Below are 13623 nucleotides of genomic sequence, written 5' to 3' on the forward strand. Positions count from 1 at the left end.
TTATTGTTTTTTTATTTAGGGTTGTTAGTGGTCGTTCATGTTTTGGATTTCATGATTCATTTTATATACAAATGGATTATATTAGATATTTTAATATGTTTAGATTGTTGTTTTAGACTTTTTTTATTTTTGAAATTTAATCATTAGCGAATTTTATATATGATTTATTATTGTAAGGAAGGATGTTACACTATGTCCCAAGGTTATTGGATACATGGAGTTATAGTACCATAAGGTCCACAACTAAAAATTCTTTTTTTTTTTTTCAAAATCATTGAGTGAAGAGAATTTTTAGAGTGTCCTCTAGTTAATTAGCACTTATATCAATATCAAAAGAAAGATTGATTTTATTTAGTAAACATTAAATTTAACTACTACATTCAATCAATCACATACACACAAACACTAAGAATACAATCTCCATGGAATTAGAGGAAATGTATTTCATATATTTTGAAAACAAGACCCTATGTTTATTTCTTGCTAAATGAACAAGGGCTGTAGCATAGCTCAACCCTAGTCACTCCTAAAAATGTGGAATAAGGCCTTATCATACATATTACACTAGAAAGAATTATTAATTAATGAATATGTTGCCGAAAATTAACAATCTTTAAATGGATGCACTATATGGAACTCCCTTTCCAGTGATTCCAGGTCCTGAAAATGGTTTCATTAGCTCATAAGGCACTAACCCAGCTCCACATCTATTTTTCAAATTATAGTTACCATTCCTTGAGTCTATAATACCTTCAATTTCCTTCAATCTCTTATTAAACCTTTCAAAGGACGTCTTTATAGTTTGATTCTCAGCCCATGATGGTTCCATGTACTGCCCAATATACTCTTCATCAGGTGAATGATTAGACAATAAGTTCAAAATTACCATCACTAAAGTTGCTTGAATTTGTGATGGCAAACACTCCAAAAGGGTTTGCTCAGGATTTTTTAGAAAATTTTCCCACTCTTCCTTAGAAGGGTCTTCTGTAGGCATTTTGATTCTAGCAATTGTGGGTCTATTGGGGAAATAACCCCCATAAGTATATTGAGCAAAGTTCACAGCAGCATGATGGCCAGATGCTATCCAAGCTATAGTGGTGATGATGTCAATAAGGTCTTTTGGTGTTTCAAGACTTGGCCACCATGGTTCTTTATATTTGTCTCCATGACCTACTTTTTGAATTTCTGTCCACCATGCTTGGAGTTCTTGGTCAGATTTAACAACACTTGAGTTTGAATAGTAATGATTGATATACTCTGTGACCCATTGTTTGATGGCATCCCATATTAGAAGACCATCATTGGCAAAAGGGTAGTCTTCAATTGTTAGCATCAGGCCTTGTGGTGCATTAGGATCTTCCAAAGCCATTCCTCTAAAAGAACAAAAATTAATGCCAACAAGTGAATGCTTCATGTTGTTTTGAAAAAGAAAACACAAACAAACAAATTCTAAAGAAACTATACCTGTGAATAAGATCATTAGGAAGTGCTTGTAAATCAAACCGCCAAAGTTGATCATATGCTACAGAGCTTATCTCCATTGAATACTTATTAGTAGAGAATGAGATTTCAATGATACCATTTGCACAAATAAGCACTTCACGAGCAAGGGAATTTATCTCCATAGTGTATCTCATATGTGGATGCAATAATTTGTAGACTGGATGCATAGTGCTGAGTTGCCTATTTGTTGCAATGATAAAAGGTTCTAGAGCACAATGAGTTCTTAACCTACAAAATTGACAATTTACAAGTGCTATGTTTGCAACACTTATATAATTAAGATTCACAAAACTTTGTATCTACATCTCTTTGGATAAATTTCTCCAAAAATATTAACAGGAGAAGAAAATAAGAAGATAAAATAAAATAAGAGTTCTTCCATAAACTAAAATTAATTCATGAATAAGCTAATTTATAAAAATTCTTTCATTCGTAACTTCTCTAAGAGATATTTTAACTTACAAAAGTTAATTTTAGCTTATGGCACTGATTTATTTATGTTTTCCTTGTTAATTTCTTCACTTACAGGTACTTTGGAAAAAATTATGAAAATAGAGGGCCCTAACTACTCAGAGAAATGCTAAAAATGCACTCTCTAACACACTATTTGACATATATTCATCACACCTCAAATGCATGGCAAAAGAGCATGATGCGAATATTGTACTCACCAATGGTTTACAAGTTCATGATAACCAGAATCATGGGCAAGAACATGAGCTTTGGCAAGCCTCCAAAGCCAGAGATCAGTTGAATGAGATGCAGGTGTGAAGACTTGCTTCCATTGTGGCTTCCCATCCATAATTGGTCGAGTTAGCTCAATAGCTAGTGGCTTCAATGTGCCTTGTTTGGTGAGAAAGAACAGTGTACGAGAACCATATAATGTTGTTCCCTTAATTTCTCTCACTTTGCTCACATATGGTAAGAATAAATCATGGTAGTCTAGCATGAACAACTTTTTCTCTACAATGGCCTGCATATATTCAAATTAAACTATTTTTAAGCACAACATATTTTGAATTTAGAAGTTCATTGTCAACTGATGCTTTGATACCTCTTCAACTGTACGATAACCAATTATCTGTGACTCAATGATTTCCCTAGTGATGGCTGATTCTGGTGGACCATAGATTTCGGGATCAAGTTTACTTCTCAAAGGCCATTCCTACATAATGAACATACCCCAAAAAAGAAATACTGAAAATTTCTTGAGTGTAGATGACACTTAATTTGAAAGTAGTTTACAAATTATTTGTAATAACTTTTACCTTGACCAATTGGATGCTATACGGGTTGACACCTGACAAAGTCTCCCTAGCAAATTCCTCATCTGAAAACCAAAAGAATCTATCCCCTACAATTCCAAAACTCGCAATCATCTAGAGTTGGGGAGAATTTATATTTCGTAGTGCCATTTTAGATAGGTTTATGTCAACCACTTAACATAGCTGATAGGCTTATTGTATTTTTTTATCCCTAACTTTTTAATTTTTAGTAAATTTTACTTCCAATATATTAATTTGATGTATTTGACCTTCAATTTTTAAAAAATTTGAGACTTTTACTTCCTGTCATTTATCCGTTAATAACTACAAAAGTTTGGGATAAAATTTTTCAAAAATAAAAAAAATTAGGAGTAAAATTCGTCAAAAAAATAAATAAGTTGGGTGCAACATTTGTGAAAAATAGTGCCGTCTCGGACATATGCATAAGGTGATCGACTACTCAGGGTTCCCATTTTGAGGGATTCCACAACTTTTAAAAAATATGAAAAAAAAATTATTAACTTCATTTTAGTGAACTTTTTAATATATAAGAGTTTGGTGTATTATTTTTTTTATAATTGAATTTATAAATTCATGAAATTTTTTGTTGATGAATTATTTATGAAATATATTTTTGTTGTTTAGGGATCCCTTTTTGAATTTTTGTTCTGCTCCAAAAAATATCTGAGACGGCACCGGTGAAAAAATAAAAAAATTGAAATAAAAAGTATAATTATATTAACAGTAAAATCACGGAAGATAAAATTTATAAATTTCTTGAAAATTAAGATAAAATAAGTTAAATTTATTTATTGAAGTTAAAATTCGTCTAAAATTAAAAAATTAAGAATAAAAACTACAAGCCAAAAATATATACTATGAAGATAGTCACATTAATTTATGTTTCCATGAAAGGAGACATAACTATTTCGACTTTTAAGATAGCTCGATCTACACAACAATGTATCTAAAGGCAAAAAGTGATGAAAATGGCACGCAGTTATTTAATATTGGCAGGTGCATTTGAATGAGCAATTAACTAGTAAACAAATTTATTAGACTCAAATAAGTTATGAAGCAAGCAATGCAATAACAAATTGTATGACGTTATCAAATTTAAATATGAGCACTATGTATTCATGTATAAATTTACTTACTTTTAACTGCTTCTGGGGTATCAAAGTGCAAGGTTTTTTTGTTATCAGTGGCTACCTTGATAAAACTGGGAATAACTTTCTGGAGTAACGTCAACCATTTGGGTTCAGGATGTGGTAAATGGTACCCTTCTTTATAAAGCATGTCTATGTCTTGGAAGCTTGCAAATCCTAGATTTTGGTCAATAAAAATTGTATCCAAGGATGCTAAAATTGCACTTAACCCTAAGGATATTGTGGTGGTTGTGAATTGTAATTGCTTTATCTCAGCAAATGCTTCATCCCGAGGAACAAAGATATTTAGACATTTTCGCTCAGATAGTGGGTCTGTATAAAGACACCAATAAGAAAACATATTGAATTACGTACTCAGATAATTCGATTATCTCCCACCATAAATAATGTGAAAATAAACAACAAAAAATATTATGAAAGTAAGCAAAAAAAAAGGCATAATATTATTGAATTATGTACTCAGATAATTCCATTATCTCCCACCATAAATAATGTGAAAATAAACAACAAAAAATATTATGAAAGTATGCAAAAAAAAAGGCATAAATATTATAATTGCAAGTTACTTTGAGAGTAAATCTCATTGCATAATTAAAAGTGATATAATTCATCAATAAGTCATTGATCTAAGTAGAATTAAAATAGATAATTTAATAAAAGTCTCAGAGTTTGAGATTTGTACATAAAAAAATATAATTGAAAAAAGAAATCAATAAAGATAAACAATTCCAATGAAAATTGATCATCTCATAAATATTTGAAACTAATATCATAGTGATTTTAAAAACGTGATAGAATTTAAGAAAAAAGATTTCTCTTATACTCACAAAATAAATTAAATATTAATAAAATAATTTGATGTGATAACTTTTGTAGTTCTTTCTAACATTTTATTTTTAAATGTTAATTTGAACTTTCATATCTAATTTAAAAAATTCTATAAATCGTATCTCCTTAGTCATTTTCGTGTGTTTCCACACACATTTCTTTTTTAAATATCATTTATTTTCTTAAATTTGAGTCAAGTTTTTTCTCTACCTCAAATTAAACAATGATTTTTTAATCCCATAATTTGGAATTAATCCGACTACTTTTGGCCATCAATTTGTGATAATTTTAGTCTTTTCATAAGGACCAACGGTGGACTATTTTTAAATTAAGGGTCTAAAAAATCACTTTTAAATTTGAGGGAGTAAAACAAATTTATCCACATTTGAGAAACCAAAAAAAAATTCAATTTTTTCGGTTTGTGTGAAGGATATTCCTTTTAACCATAAAAATACCACACGGAAAAACATTGAACATTTTTTTGTTAAGTTTTGAGAGACTAAAAAAATATTGAGATAATTATTTTATGGTCAAAATTGAATATTTTTTATGGTTAAAAGAAATTGTCCATAAAATTAGATTTTGTTAAGGAATATCTCCGAATTGAATTTTTTTATGATTAAAAGAAATTATCTCCATGTTTACATTTTACGGATATAATTTCTTTTAACAGTAAAAATCATTGAAAGCTTTACTTAATTAACAAAATCTAATCCGGAAATATATCTCAAGTTTTTTTTTTTTTAAAGAAATTGATAAATCAGCTTCAAATCAAACAACCTGCAATTGAGTGCTCTCGTCCAGTACGACAACGTCTTGGATATGGATGTTCACTGCACCCAAGAATTGGTCTTTTGAGATCAATGCTGAAATCAGGATCTCCAAGATCATTGTAAACATCATAATCATAGATTCTTTCATAACTCTTACGTTCTCCTTCTCCATTTCCTCTCAATAGCATTAGCTCCACTTCTCTAAGTCTTCTCAACCCACATGGTGTTTGTGATGGCAAATAAGACTGTTTCAAGAATAAGTTAACTTGATTTAAAAAAAAAAAGCCCTATAGTTAAATACAAATTTTATGTGTGGGCACGCAAAAATCTTAGCTTCTGATTTGAGTTTGGTGATGGATTCTTTAATTTGTGCTCTTAAAATAGGAGAAAATGGAGGTATAGTGGAGTGAAAATTGTGTTAGAATACACACCGGATGCATGTTTATAGGTTAATTATAATAATTATACATATATAAAAAAATATTTTATTTACTCTAAATAGAAGATTATGTTCCTATAAATTACAATTATTAATAGAATCAAAATATTAATTATGATTTTGGATAGTTGCAACCGATTTTCCTTAATTCATTCCTAATAGACACATTAATTGTGAATGGTATTGTAATTATTAACAAAGTGATTGATAAGAAAAAAAACCCTAGTAAGATTGCCTTCTTATGAAAGTAGATTTTGAAAAACAAATGTAAGAATCAAATTATATATATATATATATATATATATATACGTGCATAGGAGAATTATGTGTGTGCATGCACACATGTCTGGGGTACAGATTTATTTTATTTAATTTCGTTCAACTATTAATTTAGGATTCAACTATGTTTCATAATTTTCAAATTGTCGTTACTTCAATTGGCAGAAAATAATAACATTGACTCAACACTAAATATGATGGAACTTAATTGAAGTAATAATACTGACCCGGTTTTGAAAATGATAGGACCTAATTGAATCTTAAATTAATAATAAGATTTTTTTTACTTAATGATAATATTGGTACGAAGTTATTCTAATGAAAAATAGTGATAAATCTTCATCGAAAATTGTGAACACACACAATGTAAGTTATGTTTTTTCAATTGATTGTTCATTTGATTTAATTAAATTTAATTTAAGTAGTTGAATGAATTAAGTAATAAATTTGATGATTTGATTGTAAGTGTATATGTGGTTAGTGAGTTTTTAGTGTTTTGAGCTTAAAATGATGAACTTTAGTTTATGTTTGGAGGGGTGAGTGTGTATAATAAGGTTTAAGTGTGAAAAGAATGAATTAAGAGTCATAAACTCTCCAAATCTCAAAAATTTGAAACACAAACACAACAACACTAATTCTACTCTTTTCTTTCTCTCCAAGAAAACACATTATTTGAAGAGTTGAGAACTTGGTTTTCTTGTTCAAAGGAAATCTTTTTCTCCTCTATTTAGTGTTCATTGGCTATCCCTTTGTGTGGTAAACACTTCTCCTACCTCTTTTATATTCCATTTTTGTTTTTCACTAGGGCACCTATGGGGGTTCTATGGAAAAAGGTTAGCTTTTGAGTTTGAATCTAACTTTGGGTTAGTTTTAGATATGGATAATGCCCTTGTTTGAATTGCTAATGTAGTTGAAGAAAACTTCCACCTTCGACCCAAAGTTCCCCCTTTCTTCCTTTTCTTCATCACAAAGTAAGTTCCTTGGGTTTGGTGGATAAGGGAAACTTTATCCTTTTTTATGCCTAGGTTGCTGTGAATTAGTGTCAAGGTTGCTGGAAAATGAACCATGTTCTATAATTCTTTTTTAATTGAGGTTTTGATTTTTGAAATTTGGGTTGTTGATTGTTTGATGAATATGGATCAAAAGTTCCTCTTTTGAAGAGTTTTGATGATGTTTATGTATTTGGAATTGATAGGAAAGGAGTTTGGGTTTGTTTTGTGATGATTTGGAAGCCATGAGAGACAATTCTATAAAAATTTTGAAGTTCTGCAGAATTTGCGTCTAGTGACTATTTTTGTGTTCAATGACCATTTTGAGTTCAATAATCAGTGTTGAGTCAAGTGACCATTTTGAGTCCAATGATCACTTTTGAGTCTAGTGACCAATTTTGAGTCTAGTGATTAGTTTTGAGTCCAGTGACCAATTTTGATGTGGATGTGATTAATATTTGTTTTTCTTGCATAAATAAACTATTTTGAGATCTTAATGAATTTATGATGATACGAGATGATGTTATTTTATTATTAGTGTTGACTTTATGTTGAGATAATGAGATTCACATTCATATGAGTTTTTGGTGAGTTGTTTGCAAGAATTCAAGGTGTTGGAATGTCTTGCCATGCTTAAACTATATGTGGGTCCATGAGTGTGATGAACATATGAATGGTGAATCTATGATGTTATAACCTCTCATGATGTTGAGATTAATGAATGAATTTGTGATGGCGTATGATATTGATTTGAATGATCATAACATACATGTATTGATGAATGACATTGTCTGTGAGTTGGCACGTAAGTTAGGGGGTGCTAAGAAGGCCTTCAACCTAGTGTTAGAGGTTGTTGTGGTGGCTAACGCCGAATGATAAGTGGGCAAATCCCTAGATAGTTTAAGGTCTTTACAAGTCTTACCAAGGTAAGCTACTACCCACGCTCATCCATTTTTGATAAAACCACACTTCTTCTACAGGATTAATTTGAATCTCCCCGCATGGTCAGATCATAGAGTGCGACTATATTAAGAGATGTACTTGAGTTAATCGCTCAAAAGGTGAAATCTTCCCGGAGTAAAGAGTCAGCATGACATAACTTGATGGTTAGACATGTGCGTTGATGATTGTGACTTAAGAATGATGCATTACTTGACGAATTGTATTAGTACATGGCTATTGGAAAAATGAAAGATTTCTATATCTCTTTTTAACATCTTGATCTTATATTTCTTTTATATGTTATTTTCTTTTAAAATGAGCTTACTCTTGCATTTTCTGTTGAACTGTGATGATCTTGTCATTTGATACGGGAACAGATTATGATATAGCCTCTAAAGACCATGTCACTTGTTGATATGGACTTGGTGGTGGACTTAAGGGAGAGATTTTACCCTTTGTCGTTTATTTATGTTTTGTCTTAGTGGTTTATATATCTTCATGAATCTATGTTGTATTTATTCCCTGGATGGGACCCTTGAGTTTTATTTGGAGATTTATTTATGATGTTTGATGATGTAGTGTTTTGGGACATATATACCTTTATGTTTTACGACTTGAGGACCTTTTATGGATAATATTTTATATGACATGCTTGTATCCATGAAAAAAAATTACATGTATTTTTATTAATTAAACTAATTCAAGAGTTTTAAAGGGACTATACATGAGTCTTTCCGCGTTAAAGCTTTAGTATTTCATGTACTTGTACCAATCGCTGTTGGTAAATTAATAATAAGATGAAATTGAATAAATAAATAGTGTGAAAAAAGTAATTAAACATTTCTTTGCTATAGTAAAAAGGTTTAAATATATTTCTAGTCTCTCAAATTTAAATATTTATCAATTTTTTAGTCTTTTAAATTAAAATTTATATTTTTTAGTCCCTTAAATTTGTAAAATGTTTTCTTAGTTCTTGTAGTAAAAAAAAAAAAACTATCACAAATTGTGTATTCAAATTGCTAAGAAACAGTCATGAAGAACTAAAAAAACATTTTATAAATTTGAGAAACTTAAAAATAAATTTTAATGTAAGTGACCAAAATCATGAATCTTGAGAAATAAAAACATATTTAAGTTCATTAAAAAAGACGTTTATTAAGCAGCTTTATTGTTCTGACCTTGTCACTGAAGAAGACTCTCTTGACAGGACAATCATGCTTGGGCTGAACCCATGAGTTGCAGGTGAAGTGTACTGGGCCATAAGGGACATCATGAAGGACAATACTCCTTAGAAACATCTCCTTGTGATGCTCATGCTGAACCAGAACAGCACCCACATTCCCGAAATCTGATGGCAACTCAAATGTGCACTCGTATTGCACCCCTCTCTCTTTTTTCTCCACCCCTTGTGCATGACCTTTGATTGTCTTTTTCTCCAAGTTTGTTTCTTCACTCATATAAAGAGAGTAAAATTTCAAGAGTACAAAAATGAGATCAGATAAATTTTATTACTTTCCTCTCTCCCAAAATAAGTATCACATTAAAAAAACTTATCTCAAAATAAATGTTATGTTAACTTTTGAATATAATATTATTTTTTTCACTAATATTTCTAAGAAGTTTCACTTTAGTTTTTATTGTAATACTAATACTGTTTATCTTTCATCTATTTAATAAGATCAATTTAGTAAAATTATTATTCTTTTTTATTTAATTATTAACTTTTTTATATGGGTAAAACAACCTAAAACAATACGTATTTTGCGGAAGAAATGTGCTATCATAGAGTTGAGGTACATTGATTTTTCGGAATTACTCAATTGTATAATATAAAAGTAAAATTTTTATAGAAAAGAAGAAAGAGAAAAAGAAGGGTATGAGGTGAATTTAAAAAATGAAATGTGAAAAAATTATGGTTAGTGTAAAACGTATTAAGGGTTGAAAATATCATTGCTGATCTTGTTTCGTAACTAAAATTTTGGATCCGTTTCTTTGAATTTTTTTTAAAAGCATTTTAACTAACACTATATTTGAAACTTTTATAATATAGTTAGGTTTTAAAGAATTTTTTTATAAAAAATAAATAAACTTACTTTGATCAAGGTCAACGCTCACAAGCTCCAAAACAAGTATGTTTCCAATCAATTGTTTAATGCCATCAACGCATTCACTTAGGAAATTCGATAGAATCCCACCACCACTACATTTTTTCACTGCCACAATGACCTTCACTTTATGAGTTTTGGTGTTGCCATGACTACTTACCATCATTGTCTTGATGCACTTAGTATCACACCCTACTATGCAAGCCTTTTTCTTTCTCTGATGGGTATTTAGAAAAGGGAGCTTCCACTGGTTCATGAAGCAACCATTATCATTGCTATGCCAATTGTATTTCTTGTGCTCACGTAAGGAAAAAGATGCACGGTTATTGATGAATGATTGGTGAAAATATGGGTTCTTCAAAGTCATGGTGTTCTTGTTGCTTGTTATTGGTCTAATGTGGAGACATATGTACATGCAATATGTCCCTTCTTTATAGGCTATAATAATGGGGACAATATATGGCCTACGTAATAATGTATTATTTGAAGGAGAGCTCTTGCTTTAACGTGGTTGCTACAAATATAATAATGCTCATATGGAGACATAATAGACAGTCCTCTAGGAATTATTTGGACATTTCGTGGAAGAAAATGCTTCCTACAACTCAGGATAACGATTCACACCAGAGAGTTCATATAAGGAATTTCCTATTTGCAGGGGCAGCCCCTTCTGTTGTTTTGGGCAGTGTGGTTAATTAGAACTGAAACTGATTGACTTGAGTAAATTCCATTTAATTTATTATTAAACTAGATCGTGAACTCGTGTGATATATGAATAAATTCGAAAAAAGATATTTTTTATATGTATAAAAATTATATTGATAATTTTATTAATTTTTTACATTAATTATTAAAAAATATCTTAAATCAATTCCAATGTCCACAATATAGAACTTATTCATTAATGAAAGATAATTGAATTTTTCTTATTTTTGAATATAATTATAAATTTAAACTTGAAAATATTGTGAGTTAGAATATGTTTTTCGTCCTAATAAATATGGAAATGTTTGGAATTTGATCCTGCAAAATTTTCAGTATATTTTTTATCTTCAAAATTGAAATGTATCATTTTTTAAGGTTCGATCCGAACCTATGTGCATTATTTTTTGCATCAGTTATATGCATAACATATAAAGTCGTCATTATAGGTTTAGATTTGTAATGCCCTACTTCCTTTAAAGGACTTTTTGGTCTTTTTCAAAATTAGTGAGTAAATTAAAACTTGAATTATCACAAACTTTCTTCACATACATAACACTTGTATATGAATCACCTCGCATAAAATTTTCTAAAAGGAACTTATTTTCATTAACCCGCCATATATAAAATGAAATGTCCATCAAGTGAAGATCGTTCTTAAAGAAACATCTCATTTTATGTGAATATGCGATTTTCATTAAACAAATAAATTACAAAAGGTTTCCTTTAAATAAACCTCAAATTTCATCAATAAACAACTTTACTTTCCAAGTATAAATATATATTTACGTCTTTGAAAAGAATACATAAACACCCAAGTCACATACATATGAATAATACACCATAACTTCTCTTGTTCATCATGTCCATCCTTATCCTTGGCAATATCATAGCCTTTCCATTCCATCTTCGATAGTCGAACCACATCATTGGTTCTATCTAAAAAATGTTGGTTGTATGGGTGAGAGTGGATACACATTTCTCCGGGTTTTGGCGTATGTTGTGTTTTTTGGAGATGGCTGAATATCTCCATTAGGTCTTTAACATGCAACACAATGTTTTCTGATTTGACGACCATGTCATCAACATATGCCTCAAAGTTTATACTAATTTGGGCCCAAAACACTTTGTCCATCAACCTTCGATAGGTTGCTCTGACATTCTTTAGACCGAAGGACATTACTTTGTAACAAAAGTTGGTCGACTTGGTTATGTGTCATCTTGACTTCGTCTCAAGGGTGCATTTTTGTATGCTTATATCTCGAGTATGCATCAAGAAAACTCAAGCGTTGATGCCCTACTGCCCCGTCAACTAGATGGTCGATGTTTGGTAAGGTGTATGCATCTTTCAGACATGCTTTGTTTAGATCAGTGTAGCCAATGCACATTCTTCACCTAGCATTCTTTTTTTTTTAACCATCACTACATTTGCAAGCCAAGTGGTGCACTCCACCTCCCAAATAAACCATGTTGCTAACAACTTGGAGACTTCTTATTCAACAACCTTGCATCTTTCTTCTCCCATGTTTTTTTTTCCTTTGTGCAATTGGTTTACCCTCTCGACATATTACCTACTTGTGACAATGAAAAGTTGGACCTATGCCTGGCATATATAAAGTCAACCATGAAAATAGTTTAGCATTCGACCTAATTACTTCTTGTAAACAATGTTTATCTTTAGGCACCAGATGAACACCAAGTTGAGTGACCTGACCCTCTTTTTCTCCTAACTGAAAATTGAAAGTTTCTTCATGTGACATAACTCGTTTGTCTTCATGAGTTCTCAAATCTAGTCTAGGGCATCCAAGATTACATGTGTAGGTATTTCTATTGAGTTAAAGATTTGTTGTTATCCTCTTCAGTCATGGGAGTTAACTTTAAACTTGCCATGTAACATTCTTTAGCAGCTTTTTGATCTACATGAACTATTTTGATGGTGTCACTGTCCTATAGGAATTTCATCGTGAGGTGTGGGGTAGACACAATAACACCTAATGCATTCAATGATGGTCGTCTCAAATAGTATATTGTAAGAGGTGTTATGCTTCAGACATAATAGGCAAGTGAACCTAGTTGAATTGTAGAAAGAATCAATAAGTATAAGAGTTATTGTATCCATGGAGACTACATGCAACATAAAGGAAATCAACAAACATTTTTTACATGCATTTGCCACAGCAAGTTGTCAATTTGTTGTGACGAATGTGTTAAGTGTATGTTTCTAGAAAAGAAAGGTTTCGTTGTAGCGAGGCGTCGATTCATTATGGCAAAACTAAACTGTTTTTGGTTTTAGAAACAAATTTTGGAGTGAAAATGAAATCAAATAGAGGAAAACGTTGCTAAGATGAAATTCATAGAATTCTTTATATGAAACTTGTTCCTAATCAATCTCCTAGTTCAATGTAGCTAAAATCCAAACTACAATGACAAATCCTAATTCCTTGGTGATTAATCCTTGAGTTGAAAACCAAATCCCTAATTGCAAGTGTTTGATCCTAGGTGATTTAGACCTAGAAACTCATAGCCTGATTAGTGAATCTCTATAAATGCAAGTGTTTGATCCTTTCCTGGCACTAAATCCTTGCATAATTTCAATTCAGATCTAGGATGCGAACTTGTTTTCACACAA

The 13623-nt window shown here is 30.7% G+C and overlaps 1 protein-coding gene across 2 annotated transcripts; it reads right to left on the reverse strand.

Moving 5' to 3' along the window:
• Positions 1–372: 372 nt before the first annotated feature.
• Positions 373–10683, reverse strand: LOC100794837 (linoleate 13S-lipoxygenase 2-1, chloroplastic). Of its 2 annotated transcripts, XM_003543772.4 has the most exons (9): positions 10281–10683; positions 9366–9634; positions 5546–5783; positions 3926–4249; positions 2772–2857; positions 2558–2668; positions 2175–2476; positions 1465–1731; positions 373–1373 (listed from the first exon to the last, which is right to left on the reverse strand). In XM_003543772.4, the coding sequence occupies exons 1-9, from the start codon at positions 10657–10659 to the stop codon at positions 614–616; spliced, it is 2736 nt and encodes a 911-aa protein (XP_003543820.4). In that variant the 5' UTR covers positions 10660–10683; the 3' UTR covers positions 373–613. The 2 variants fall into 2 exon arrangements, with proteins under 2 accessions (XP_003543820.4, XP_006593610.3); XM_006593547.3 differs by lacking the exon at positions 3926–4249.
• Between the last annotated feature and the right edge of the window lie 2940 nt (positions 10684–13623).

Source organism: Glycine max, chromosome 13, assembly GCF_000004515.6.
Source record: "Glycine max cultivar Williams 82 chromosome 13, Glycine_max_v4.0, whole genome shotgun sequence".
Taxonomy (NCBI): Eukaryota; Viridiplantae; Streptophyta; class Magnoliopsida; order Fabales; family Fabaceae; genus Glycine; species Glycine max.